Below are 13,416 nucleotides of genomic sequence, written 5' to 3' on the forward strand. Positions count from 1 at the left end.
AGTGGATCCTGTGGGGGAGGGAAGGGGGGAACTGTGCAAGTGGATCCTGTGGGGGAGGGAAGGGGGGAACTGTGCAAGTGGATCCTGTGGGGGAGGGAAGGGGAGAACTCTGCAAGTGGATCCTGTGGGGGAGGGAAGGGGGGAACTGTGCAAGTGGATCCTGTGGGGGAGGGAAGGGGAGAACTCTGCAAGTGGATCCTGTGGGGGAGGGAAGGGGGGAACTGTGCAATCCAACATCAGGCATTGCCAATGCCACCCTGCCCAGTGAGTGAGGGGGGAAACGGCCGCCGTCATTATGCTAAGGGGCCGCCCACCACCTCATTGAAGCGATGCGACCGCAACATCAGAGGCAGGATGGCCAACGTTCTGCGCACCCGCCGTCACCCCTGGTGGAGTGATAAAGTCCAGTCCAGTGAGTGTGGCAGGGCATAGAACAGAAGTGCAAGAATTTCTGATTGATTGTTTCTCTTGTGACAGGTCTGGGAGTATCACTGCCATGAACCTACCGAAAAACTTTGACTCCCGGGAACAGTGGCCACATTGTCCTACCATCAAGGAGATCCGTGACCAGGGGTCGTGTGGATCATGCTGGGTAAGAAAGGAGTTACATAGACAGCAGCTGCCACACTTGCCCTTTATGTAGACTAGATCCTACTCATTCCCAGCTTCCCAAAGTCTGCATGGGCACCAGTCAGCATTAAACTCAGGAACAGGGTACTTTCTGAGTGGTGAAAAGCTGAAACGGTGCAGGACCAGGTACACAGATTATTAAAATGTCATGAATATATACAGAAAATAATCAAAAAAGGCTAATGGATTGCTGGCCTTTCTATCTAAAGGAGTAGAATACAAATGGGTAGAAGTCATGCTTCAGTTAAACAAAGCCCTGTTTAGACCACACCTGGAGTTACTGTGAGCGGTTCTGGGCACCACACAAAGAACAAAGAACAGTGCAGCACAGGAACAGGCCATTCGGCCCTCCAAGCCTGCGCCGATCTTGATGCCTGCCTAAACTAAAACCTTCTGCACTTCCGGGGCCCATATCCCTCTATTCCCAACCTATTCATGTATTTGTCAAGATGCCTCTTAAACGTCGCTATCGTATCTGCTTCCACCACCTCCCCCGGCAGCAAGTTCCAGGCACTCACCACCCTCTGTGTAAAGAACTTGCCTCGCACATCCCCTCTAAACTTTGCCCCTCTCACCTTAAACCTATGTCCCCTAGTAACTGACTCTTCCACCCTGGGAAAAAGCTTCTGACTATCCACTCTGTCCGTGCCGCTTATAACTTTGTAAACCTCTATCATGTCGCCCCTCCACCTCCGTCGTTCCAGTGAAAACAATCCGAGTTTATCCAACCTCTCCTCATAGCTAATGCCCTCCAGACCAGGCAACATCCTGGTAAACCTCTTCTGTACCCTCTCCAAAGCCTCCACGTCCTTCTGGTCGTGTGGCGACCAGAATTGCACGCAATATTCTAAGTGTGGCCTAACTAAAGTTCTGTACAGCTGCAGCATGACTTGCCAATTTTTATACTCTATGCCCCGACCGATGAAGGCAAGCATGCCGTATGTCTTCTTGACTACCTTATCCACCTGCTTAGGAAGGATATATTGGCCTTGGAGGGAGTGCAGTGTAGATTTACCAGAATGGTACCTGCACTCCAAGGGTTAAATTATGAAGAGAGATTCCACAAACTAGGGTTGCTTTCTCTGGAATTTACAAGGTTAATGGTTGATTTGATCAAAGTTTTCCAGCTATTAAGGGGAACAGATAGGGTAGATAGAGAGAAACTATTTTTGCTGGTTGGAGAATCTAGAACTAGGGGCATAGTCTAAAAATTAGAGCCAGCCTCTCAGGAGTGATATTAGGAAACATTTCAAGACACAGAAGTCAGAATTTTAAGAGCCTGCTGCTGGGAGCGGCGGCGGGCAAAAAAAATGGCGGCCTGCATCGCCACAGAGCGGCCGTGATCTCCCGTGCAGCGGCTCATATTTAAATAGTTGGGTCGGCCCGCCACCCCCACAATCACATGGAGGGGGCGGGCTGTCCGTCCCCGGCAATGGCGTCAGCTGTCTGAGTGCAAGTGCTGGCACCATTTTTAAAGGGGAGCCAACCACGCCGGCAAATTTAAATTTTTAAAGAGACACCTCCACCCAAAATGTACCAAATAAAATTCTAACGCCCCTTTCCCACCCCCCCAATTACATTATGTATTTGCTGTTTCCCCCCAAAACACTTACCTTTGAAATATGACCTTCCCTCCCCAAACTGTATAAAGTTTTAAAGTTCACCCCTTCCCACCATCCCCTACACCCATTACATTTATTTGACTCTGTCTTCCGCCCCATCCCCCATCCTCCAGCACTGAAAATCCTAAGTCCCCACCCCCCGCCACCCAGTATCACGCTTGCTTTCCCCAGATAGGGAAGTGAAGGTGTGGGAGTGCCAGCTGCCGCACTGAAGATTGCTGTGGGCCCAGTAGATTCAAGGTAAGTTTATGTTGATATGTTTAATTCACTTACAAATGTAAATGCATGTCCCGTCGTCCATTGACGGGGTGCCGCCAAGGAGCCTCGCTGCAGCCGGGAGGATCGGGCTAGGCTCTCCCGGCGTCGACCTCCATGCAGGCCTCTGCTGGAACCATTTCCTGTCCCCCCAGGCATGGGGCCTGACATCGGGGGCCCGTTAAAATCCAGCCGAAGAGTGGGGTATATTTGGAACTCCCTTAGATTCATAGAATGATTGCAGCACAGAAGGAAGCCGTTCAGCATATCCTGTCCACACCAGCTCTCTCTGCATCTTGTCCTGCTTTCTGCCCTATCCCCGTAGTCCTGTATTTTTGTTTCTCTTTTGGTGCTTACCCAATTCCCTTTTGAAAGCCACAATTGAATCTGCCTCCACCACACGCTCAGGCAGTGAATTCCAGATCCTAACTGAACAAGTTTCTCCTCTTTTGTCAATCACCTTAAATCGGTGTCCTCTGGGTTCTTGACCCTTCTGCCAATGGGAACGGTTTCTTCCTATCTACTCTGTCCAGGCCCCTCATGATTTTGAACACCTCTGTCAAATCTCCTCTCAATTTGTTCTCTAAGGAAAACAAGCCCAGCTTCTCCAATCTGTCCACATAACTGAAGTCCCTCATCCCTGAAACCATTCTCATAAATCTTTTTTGCACCCTCTCTAAAGCCTTCACATCCTTCCTGAAGTGTGGTGCCCAGAATTGTACACAATACTCCAGTTGAGGCTAAACCAGTATTTTATAAAGGTTGATCATAACTTCCTTGCTTTTGTACTCCGTGCTTCTATTTGTAAAGCCCAGGATCCAGTATGTCTTTTTAACTACTTTCTCAACCTGCCCTGCCACCTTCAATAATTTATGTACATATACCCCCAGGTCTCTCTGCTCCTACACCCCCTTTTAGAATTGTCCCCTCTATTTTATATTGCCTCTCGTTGTTTTTCCTATCACACTTCTCTGCATTAACATTTCATCTGCCACATGCCTTCCCATTCCACCAGCCTGTCTATGTTGTCTTGAAGTCCATCAGTATCCACCTCAAAATTCACAATATTTCAAGTTTTGTGTCATCTGCAAATTTTGAAATTGTGCCCTGTACACCCAAGTCTAGGTCATTAATATATATCAAGAAAAGCCGTGATCCTAACACCTTCCTGGGAAACTCCATTACATTCCTTCCTTCAGTCTGGAAAACAACTATTAACACTACTCTCATTTCCTGTCACTCAGCCAATTTTGTATCTATGCTGCGACTGTCCCTTTTATTCCATGAGCTCTAACTTTGCTGACAAGCCTGTTATGTGGCACTTTATCAAACGCCTTTTGGAAGTCCATATGCACCACATCAACTGCATTAACTTCATCAATCCTCTCTGTTACCTCATCAAAAAAGTCAATCAAATTAGTTAAACATGGTTTGCCTTTAACAAATCAGTGCTGGCTTTGCTTAATTAATCCAAATGACTGTTAATTTTGTCCCAGATTATCATTTCTTAAAGCCTTCCCACCATTGACGGTAAACTGATTGGCCTGTAGTTGCTGGGGTTATCATTACACCCTTTTTTGAACAAGGGGGCAACATTTGCAATTCTCCAGTCCTCTGGCACCAACCCTGTACCTAAGGAGGATCGGACGATTATGACCAGTACCTCTGCAATTTCCACCCTTACTTCCTTCAGCAACCTAAGATGCATCCCATCTGTTCTTGGTGACTTATCAACTTTAAGTACAGCCAGCCTATCTAATACCTCTGCTTTATCAATTTTTACCCATCCAATGTCTCGACAACCTCCTCTTTCAACATGACTTCAGCAGCATTTTCTTCCTTGTTAACGACAGATGCAAAAGTATTCATTTAGTAACTCAGCCATGCTCTCTGCCTCCATGCGTAAATCCCCTTATCAGTCCCTAATTTGCCCCACTCCTCCTTTTACCACCCTTTTACAATTTATAGGCCTATAGAAGACTTCTAGATTCCCTTTTATGTTAGCAGTCAGTCTCTTCTCATGCTCTCTCTTTGCTTCTCGTATTTCTTTTTTCACTTCCCCTCTGAACTTTCTATATTCAGCCTGGTTCTCACTTGCATTATCTACCTGACATCTGTCATTTGCACTCTTTTTCTGCTTCATCTTACTCCCTATCTCTTTTGTCATTTAGGGAGCTCTGGTTTTGTTTGTCCTACATTTCCCCCTCATGGGAATGTACCTTGACTGTACCCGAACCATCTCCTCTTCAAAAGCAGCCCATTGTTCTATTACAGTTTTGCCTGCCAATCTTTGACTCCAATTTACCTGGGTCAGAAATGTTCTCACCCCACTGAAATTGGCCCTCCCCAAACTCATTATCTTTGCTCTGGATTGCTCTTTGCCCTTTTCCATAGCTAACCTAAACCTTATGATACTATGATCATTGTCCTGTAAATGTTCCCCAACAAACACTTGATCCACTTGACCCATCTCGTTTCCCAGAACCAGATCTAGCAGTGCCTCCTTCCTTGTTGGTCCAGAAACATACTGATCAATGAAATTCTTCTGAACACACTTCATAAATTCTTCTTCCTCTCTTCCCTTTACAGTACTACTATCCTAGACTATATTACGATAATTGAAGTCCCCCATTATCATTACTCTTAGTTTTTGCACCTTTCCAATTTCTCTGCAGATTTGCTCCTCTATCTTTCCCACTAGTTGATGGCCTATTGAATACACCCAGTAGTGTAATGGCACCTTAACTGTTTCTTAACTCTAACCAAATAGATTCTGTTCTTGACCCTTTCAAGACATCCTCGCTCTCCAGCTGTAATATCCTCCTTAACCAATACTGCCACCCCTCCTCCATTCTTTCCTTCCCTATGTTTCCTGAACAGCTTGCATCCAGGAATACTGAGTACCCAGCCCTGCCCTTTCTTTGAGCCGGATCTCCATTATCACCATGGCATCATATTCCCACTAGGCTATCTGTGCCTGCAGCTCACCAACCTTTTTTACCAGGCTTTGTGCATTTACATACATGCACAGTAAATCTAATTTGAACCTTATTGTATTCCCTTTTAATCTGACCCCACCTAATACCTTACTATTTCTTCCTCTAGTACTATCTGTCTCTCCCAATCCTTTGTGTACCTCATTTCTCCTTTCTAATGCTACATCCTGGTTCTCCTCCTCTTGCCAAGTTCATTTAAACCCTCCCCAATAGCACTAGCAAACTGCCCTGCAAGGACATTGGTCCCAGCTCTGTTCAGTTGCAAGCCATCTGACCTGTAAAGGTTCTACATCCCCCAGAATCTGTCCCAATATCTCAAGAATCTAAAGCCCTCCCTCCTGCACCATCTCTCCAGCCACGGCATTCACCTGCTCTATCCTGCAGTTTCCATGCTCACTATTGTGTGGTACCGGGAGTAATCTGGACATTACTACCTTTGAGGCCCTGGTTGCTAGTCTCTGTTCTAGCTCCCTAAAATTTGTTTGCAGGGCCTCATCCCTCTTTCTACTATGCCCTTGGTACCAATTTGGACCATGACATTTAACTGTTTACCCTCCCCCCTCGGAGTGCTCTGCAGCTGCTCAGTGACATCTTTGACCCTGACAGCAGGGAGTCAACACACCATCCTGGATTCACGTCTGTGGCCACAGAAATGGCTGTTTGTTTCCCTCACTATCAAGTCCCATTGGAACATAGGAACAGGAGCAGGCCATTCGGCCCCACAAGCTTGCTCCGCCATTTGATAAGATCATGGCTGATCTGATTCTGGTCTCAATACACGTTCCTGTCTGCCCACCATAACTCTTGACTCCCTGGTCTATCAAAAATCTAACTCAGCTTTGAATAAATTCAATGACCCAACCTCCACATTTCTCCACGGAAGAGAATTTCACAGATTAACGATCCTCTGAGAGAAAAAAATTTCTCTTCACCTCAGTCTTAAAAGGGAGACCTCTTATTTTTAAACTGTGTCCCCTTGTTCTAGTCTCCCCTACAAGAGGAAACATCTTCCTGGTATTCACTCTATCCCCTCAGGATCTTAATATGTTTCAATAAGATCACCTCTCATTCTTCTAAACTCCAATGGGTAAAGGCCCAACCTGTTCAACCTTTCTTCCTAAGATAAGTCCTTCATCCCAGGAATGAGTTGAGTAAACCTTCTCTGAACTGCTTCCAGTGCATTCATATCCTTTTTCAACTAAGGAGACCAAAACTGTATGCAGTATTCCGAATGTATGAATCACATACAAACATACAAATTAGGAACAGAAGTAGGCCATTCGGCCCCTCTAGCCTGCACTGACATTCAATAAGATCATGGCTGATCTGTTTCTGTCTCGAATTCCACACTCCCATCTACTCCCGATAACCTTTGATTCTCTTTCCTAACAAGAATCTATCTACCTCCGCCTTAAAAGTATTCAATGACCCTGCCTCCACCACCTTCTGCGCCAGAGAGGTCCAAAGTTGCACAACCCTCAGAGAAAAAAATTCTTCTCATCTCTGTCCTAAAAGGGTGACCCCTAATTTTAAAAAAAGACTTAGTGACATCGTGGAAAATCTGTATGGTGATTGGTTGGGTAAGTAACAGCTGTTAGTACCTGTAAATAGCTTTAAAAAAGGGGAAAGTTCTTTTTTTTGAAAAAACTACCATATAAGTGATAAGGTTAGTACTACTAAAGTGTGTTTTTAATTAGTGTAATTTATTAAGGACTTTAGATTGTAGTGGGTAGTGTTTGGAGTAGAACAAGGCCCCTACTGTAATTAGTATTTTTTAATTAAAGGGAACAACTAATTAATCTACAGGTAAGTCATGGCAGGAGAGCTCACACCCATGATATGCTCCTCCTGCGCAGGGAGGCTTTCAGTGTCCCTGACGACCATGAGTGCAGGAAGTGTATCCATCTGCAGCTACTAGCTACTCGCATTATGGAGCTGGAGCTGCAGGTGGATTCATTGTGGAGCATCTGCAATGCTGAGATCATCGTGGATAGCAAGTTTAGCGAGGTGATCACACCGCAGGAAAATGCTGCAAAGGCAGGAAGGGAATGGGTGACCACCAGTCAGGGTAGAGGAAGGTAGGTAGTGCAGGAGTCCCCTGTGGCCATCCCCCTCTCTAATAGATATACCGCTTTGGATATTGTTGGGAGAGATGGCTCAGAGGAAAGCAGCAAGAGCCAAGTTCATGGCACCATGGGTGACTCTGTTGCACAGGAGGGAAGGAAGAAGAGTGGCAGGACTATAGTGATAGGGGATTCAATTGTAAGGGAAACAGGCAGGCCGCAAAAGAGAGTCCAAGATGGTATGTTGCCTCCCTGGTGTCTCTGAGCGGCTGCAGGGCATTCTGAGGGGGGAGGGCAAGCAGCCAGTTGTCGTGATACATATCGGTACCAATGACATAGGTACAAAAAGGGGTGAGGTCCTACAAGCTGAATATAGGGTGTTAGGATGAAAATGAAAAAGTAGGACCTCAAAGGTAGTAATCTCAGGATTACTACCAGTGCCTGTGCTAGCGAGAGCAGAAATAGCAGGATATATCAGATGAATACGTGGCTGGAGAAATGGTGTAGGGGGGAGGGATTCAGATTCCTGGGACGTTGGGACCGGTTCTGGGGAAGGCGGGACCAGTACAAGCTGGACAGGTTGCATCTGGGCAGGACTGGGACCAATTTCCTCAGGGGGGTGTTTGATAGTGCTGTTGGGGAGGGTTTAAACTAGAATAGCAGGGGGATGGGAATCTGAGCAGGGAGACAGAGGAGAGGGAAACAAGGATAGAAATGAAAGACAGAAAGGTAAGAAGCAGAAGTGAAAGGCAGAGAAAACAAGGGCGAGAAACAAATGGGGCCATAGTGCAAAATAAAGCTAAGATGACTATCAATGTTAAAAAGACAAGTCTAAAGGCCTTGTGTCTTAATGCGTGGAGCATTTGCAATAAGGTAGATGAATTAACAGCACAAATAGATATAAATGGTTATGATATAGTAGCGAAGAAGGAGACATGGCTGCAAGGTGACCAAGGATAGGAACTGAACATCCAGGGGTATTCAATATTTAGGAAGGGCAGGCAAAAAGGGAAAGGAGGTGGGGTAGCATTGTTAGTAAAGGAGGAAATCAATACAATAGTGAGGAACGATATTGGCTCGGAAAATTATGATGTGGAATCTGTGTGGATGGAGCTAAGAAACACCAAGGGGCAGAAAATGTTGGTGGGGGTTGTGTATAGGCCCCCAAACAGTAGTGGAGATGTAGAGGATGGCATTTAACAGGAAATTAGAGATGCATACAATAAGGGTACCACTGTAATCATGGGTGACTTTAATCTACATCTAGATTGGTCAAACCAAATTAGTAATAATACTGTGGAGGATTTCCTGGAGTGTGTACGTGATCATTTTTTTGGACTAATACGTTGAGGAACCAACTAGAGAACAGGCTATCCCAGATTGGGTATTGTGCAATGAGAAAGGATTAATTAACAATCTTGTTGTGTGGTGTCCCTTGGGAGGAGTGACCATAACATGATAGAATTCTTCATTAAGATGGAGAGTGAAGTAGTTGAATCCGAAACTAGGGTCCTGAATCTAAATAAAGGAAACTACGAAGGTGTGAGGCGTGAGTTGGCTATGGTAGATTGGGGAACTTTACTGAAAGGGTTGACAGTGGATAGGCAATGGATAATATTTAAAGAACGTGTGCATGAATTACAACTATTATTCATTCCTGTCTGGCTTAAAAATAAAATCAGAAAGGTGGCTCAACCGTGGCTTACAAAAGAAATTAGGGATAGTATTAGATCCAAAGAGGAGGCATATAAAATTGCCAGAAAAAGCAGCAAGTCTTGAGGATTGGGAGCAGTTTAGAATTCAGCAAAGGAAGACAAAGAGGTTGATTATGTGGGGGAAAATAGAGTCTGAGAGTAAACTTGCAGGGAACATAAAAACTGACTGTAAAAACTTCTATAAATATGTGAAGAGAAAAAGATTAGTGAAGACAAATGTAGGTTCCTTACAGTCAGAAATGGGGAAAATTCTAATGGGGAACAAAGAAATGGCAGAACAATTGAACACATACTTTTGTTCTGTCTACACAAAGGAGGACACAAATAACCTCCCAGAAATGTTAGGGAACCAAGGGTCTAATGAGAGGGAGGAACTGAAGGAAATCAGTATTAGTAAAAGTAAAAATAGTGCTAGGGAAATTAATGGGGTTAAAGGCTGACAAATCCCCAGGGCCTGATAATCTACATCCCAGAGTACTAAAGGAAGTGGCCCTGGAAATAGTGGATACATTGGTGGTCATCTTCCAAAATTCTATAGACTCTGGAGCAGTTCCTACGGATTGGAGGGTGGCAAATGTAACCTCGTTATTTAAAAAAGGAGGGAGAGATAAAACAGGGAATTACAGACCAGTGAGCCTTACATCAGTAGTGGGGAAAATGCTAGAGTCTATTATAAAGGATGTGATAGCAGAACACCTGGAAAGCATAAACGGGATTGGACAAAGTCAGCATGGGTTTACAAAAGGAAAATCATACTTAACAAATCTACTGGAGTTCTTTGAGGATGTAACTAGTAGAATAGATAAGGGAGAACCAGTGGATGTGGTGTATTGTAGGGTTAGTATAAATAGGTGGTTGTTGGTCGGCACAGACTCGGTGGGCCGAAGGGCCTGTTTCACTGCTGTTTCTCTAAATAAATAAATGATAAGGTCCCACATAAGAGGTTAGTGTGCAAAATTAAAGCACATGGTATTGGGGGTAATATACTGGCATGGATTGAGAATTGGTTGACAGACAGGAAACAGAGAATAGGAATAAACAGGTCTTTTTCCAGGTGGCAGGCAGTGACTAGTGGGGTACCACAGGGATCAGTGCTTGGGCCCTGGCTATTCACAATATATATTAATGACTTGGTTGAGGGAACTAACTGTAACATTTCCAAGTTTGCGGACAACACAAAGCTGGGGGGGGAATGTGAACTGTGAGGAGGATGTAAAGAGGCTCCAATGTGATTTGGACAAGTTGGGTGAGTGGGCAAATGCATGACAGATGTAGTATAATGTGGATAAATGTGAGGTTATCCACTTTTGTTGTAAAAACAGAAAGACAGATTATTATCTGAATGGTGATAGATTAGGAAAGGGGAAGGTGCAACAAGACCTGGGTGTCCTTGTACACCAGTTGCTGAAAGCAAACATTCAGGTGCAGCAAGCAGTTAGGAAGGCGAATGGTATGTTGGCCTTCATTGCAAGAGGATTTGAGTACAGGAGCAAGGATGTCTTACTGCAGTTATACAGGGCCTTGGGGAGACCACATCTGGTGCATTGTGTGCAGTTTTGGTCTCCTTATCTGAGGAAGGATGTTCTTGCCATGCAGGAAGTGCAAAGATTTACTAGGCTGATTCCTGGGATGGCAGGATTGACGTATGAGGAGAGATTGGGTCGACTAGGCCTATATTCACTGGAGTCTAGAAGAATGAGAGGGGATCTCAGAGAAACCTATAAAATTCTAACAGGACTAGACAGGCTAGATGCAGGGAGGATGCTCCTGATGGTGGGGGAGTCCAGAACCAGGGGTGACAGTCTCAGGATACGGGGTATGCCATTTAGAACTGAGATGAGGAGAAATTTCTTCACTCAGAGGATGGTGAACCTGTGGAATTCTCTACCACAGAAGGCAGTGGAGGCCAAGTCATTAAATATATTCAAGAAGGAGATAGATATAATTTTTAATGCCAAAGGGATCAAGGGATATGGGGAACAGGATACTGAATTAGATGATCAGCCCGCAGGGCCGAATGGCCTACTGCTGCTCCTATTTTCTAAGTTTCTAAAATAATGCCCCCTAGTTCTGGACTCGCCCACAAGAGGAAACATCCTTTCCACATCCAACTCGTGAAGACCGTTCAGGATCTTATAAATTTCAATCAAGTCTCCTCTCACTCTTCTAAACTCCAGTGAAAACAAGCCCAGTCTGTCCAACCTTTCCTCATAAGACAACCCGCTCATTCCAGGTATCAATCTAGTAAACCTCCTCTGAACCGCCTCCAACGCATTCACATCCTTCCTTAAGTAAGGGGACCAAAACTGCACACAGTATTCGAGATGTGGTCTCACCAATACTCTGTAGAACTGAAGCATAATATCCTTAGTTTTATTTTCAATTCCTCTCGTAATAAAGGATAGCATTCCATTAGCCTTCTTTATTACTTTCTGTTCCTGCATACTAACTTTTTGTGACTCTTGCACTAGAACATCTCGGAATTCTGTAGTTGTTCTCCGTTTCAGTAATACTCTTTTATTCTTCCTGCCAAAGTGAAAACTTCACATTTTCCCACATTATACTCCATCTGCCAGATTTTTGTCCACTCACTCAACCTATCTATATCAGTCTGCAATTTCCGTATGTCCTCTTCACAACATACTTTCCTACCTATCTTTGTGTCATCTGCAGATTTAGCAACCATGCTATCACTCCCCTATCTAAGTCACTGAAATAAGTTGTAAAAAGTTGAGGGCCCAGCACACACCCCTGCGGGACTCCATTTGTCACATCCTGCCAATTAGAAAAAGACCCATTTATGCATACTGTCTGTTTTCTGCCAGCCAGCCAATCTTCTATCCATGCTAATATGTTACCCCCTACACCATGAGCTCCTACCTTGCGCAATAACCTTTTATGTGGCACCTTGTCAATTGCCTTCTGGAAATCCAAGTACAGTACGTCAACGGGCTTACCTTATCCACAGCACATGTTACTCCTTCAAAGAACTCCAATAAATTGGTTAAACACGATTTCCCTTTCACAAAACCATGATGACTATTCCCGATTACCTTGAGTTTTTCTAAGTGCCTAGCTATAGCCTCCTTAATGATCAATTCTCACACCTTCCTCACGACAGACGCCAAGCTAACTGGCTACTTCACCCCTGAACTTCCTATGATCCTCTAGGCTTTTGTAATTATTAAGTTTTTTGTGACCGTCATAAGCTTGCTTTTTCTACTTTACCTTACCTGTATGCATCAAGATAACCAGGAGGCTCTAGATTTGGCAGTACCACCCTTTTTCTTTGTGGGGACATGTCTACACTGTGCCTGTAGAATCTCGCTTTTGAATGCCTCTCCCTGGTTCGCCACTGATGTTCCTTCAAGTCACTGTATCCAGTCCACTTTTACCAGATCACCTCCCAGCTTCGTAAAATTTGCCTTCCCCCAATTTAGAACTTTTACTCCTGTTCTATCATTGTCCTGTTCTATCTTTGTTCTTTTCCATGATAATGCTAAAACTAACTGTATTATGGTCACTATTTCCAAAATGGGTCTCCCACTGCTACTTCATCCACTTGTCCAGCTTCATTTTCTAAGACTAAATCTAGAATTGCAGCGCCCATTTTCACCCATCAGAAATATTATGAAAGCAGCTGCACACGAATACCCATCAGGAAAATTAGCATGTGAAACATCACTAAAAATGACTAGCTTTATGTTCTTTGGGTCACCTAAGGATAGGAACATCAGTATACATTTCTTCAGATTTAATTTTTTTAATGTTTTATTTTCCCATAAAACATTCTCAACTTTCGGATGTTTCATCATCGTGCTTAACTCCAGCACATCAAAACTAGCATTGGTCTAGTCTGAGTGCATAACCAGTGCAATTAACCAATCAAGCTTCGTAATTGCTCAGTCTCTGCTTTAGATATATCATCATCTTTGCATCCATCTTCAGCCAGAAGTGCTAAGTGGATGATCCATCTCAGCCTCCTCCTGAGGTTCCCAGCGTCACAGATGCCGTCTTCAGCCAATCTAATTCACTGTACGTGATCTTAAGAAAAGGCTGAAGGCACTGGATATTGCAAAGGCTATGGGCCCTGACAATATTCCGGCAATAGTACTGAAGACCTGTGCTCCAGAAC

The 13,416-nt window shown here is 44.4% G+C and overlaps 1 protein-coding gene across 1 annotated transcript in view; it reads left to right on the forward strand.

Annotated features, from left to right (window-relative positions):
* The first annotated feature begins 480 nt into the window (after positions 1 to 480).
* ctsba (cathepsin Ba) overlaps positions 481 to 13,416 on the forward strand; it is a 59,447-nt gene continuing 46,511 nt past the window's right edge. Inside the window, exon 1 of the mRNA XM_068027573.1 lies at positions 481 to 592. Within this exon, the coding sequence (XP_067883674.1) occupies positions 497 to 592 (96 nt within the window). The 5' untranslated portion in view covers positions 481 to 496. The remainder of the gene's footprint in view (positions 593 to 13,416) is intronic.

Source organism: Heterodontus francisci, unplaced genomic scaffold, assembly GCF_036365525.1.
Source record: "Heterodontus francisci isolate sHetFra1 unplaced genomic scaffold, sHetFra1.hap1 HAP1_SCAFFOLD_593, whole genome shotgun sequence".
NCBI classification, from domain to species: domain Eukaryota; kingdom Metazoa; phylum Chordata; class Chondrichthyes; order Heterodontiformes; family Heterodontidae; genus Heterodontus; species Heterodontus francisci.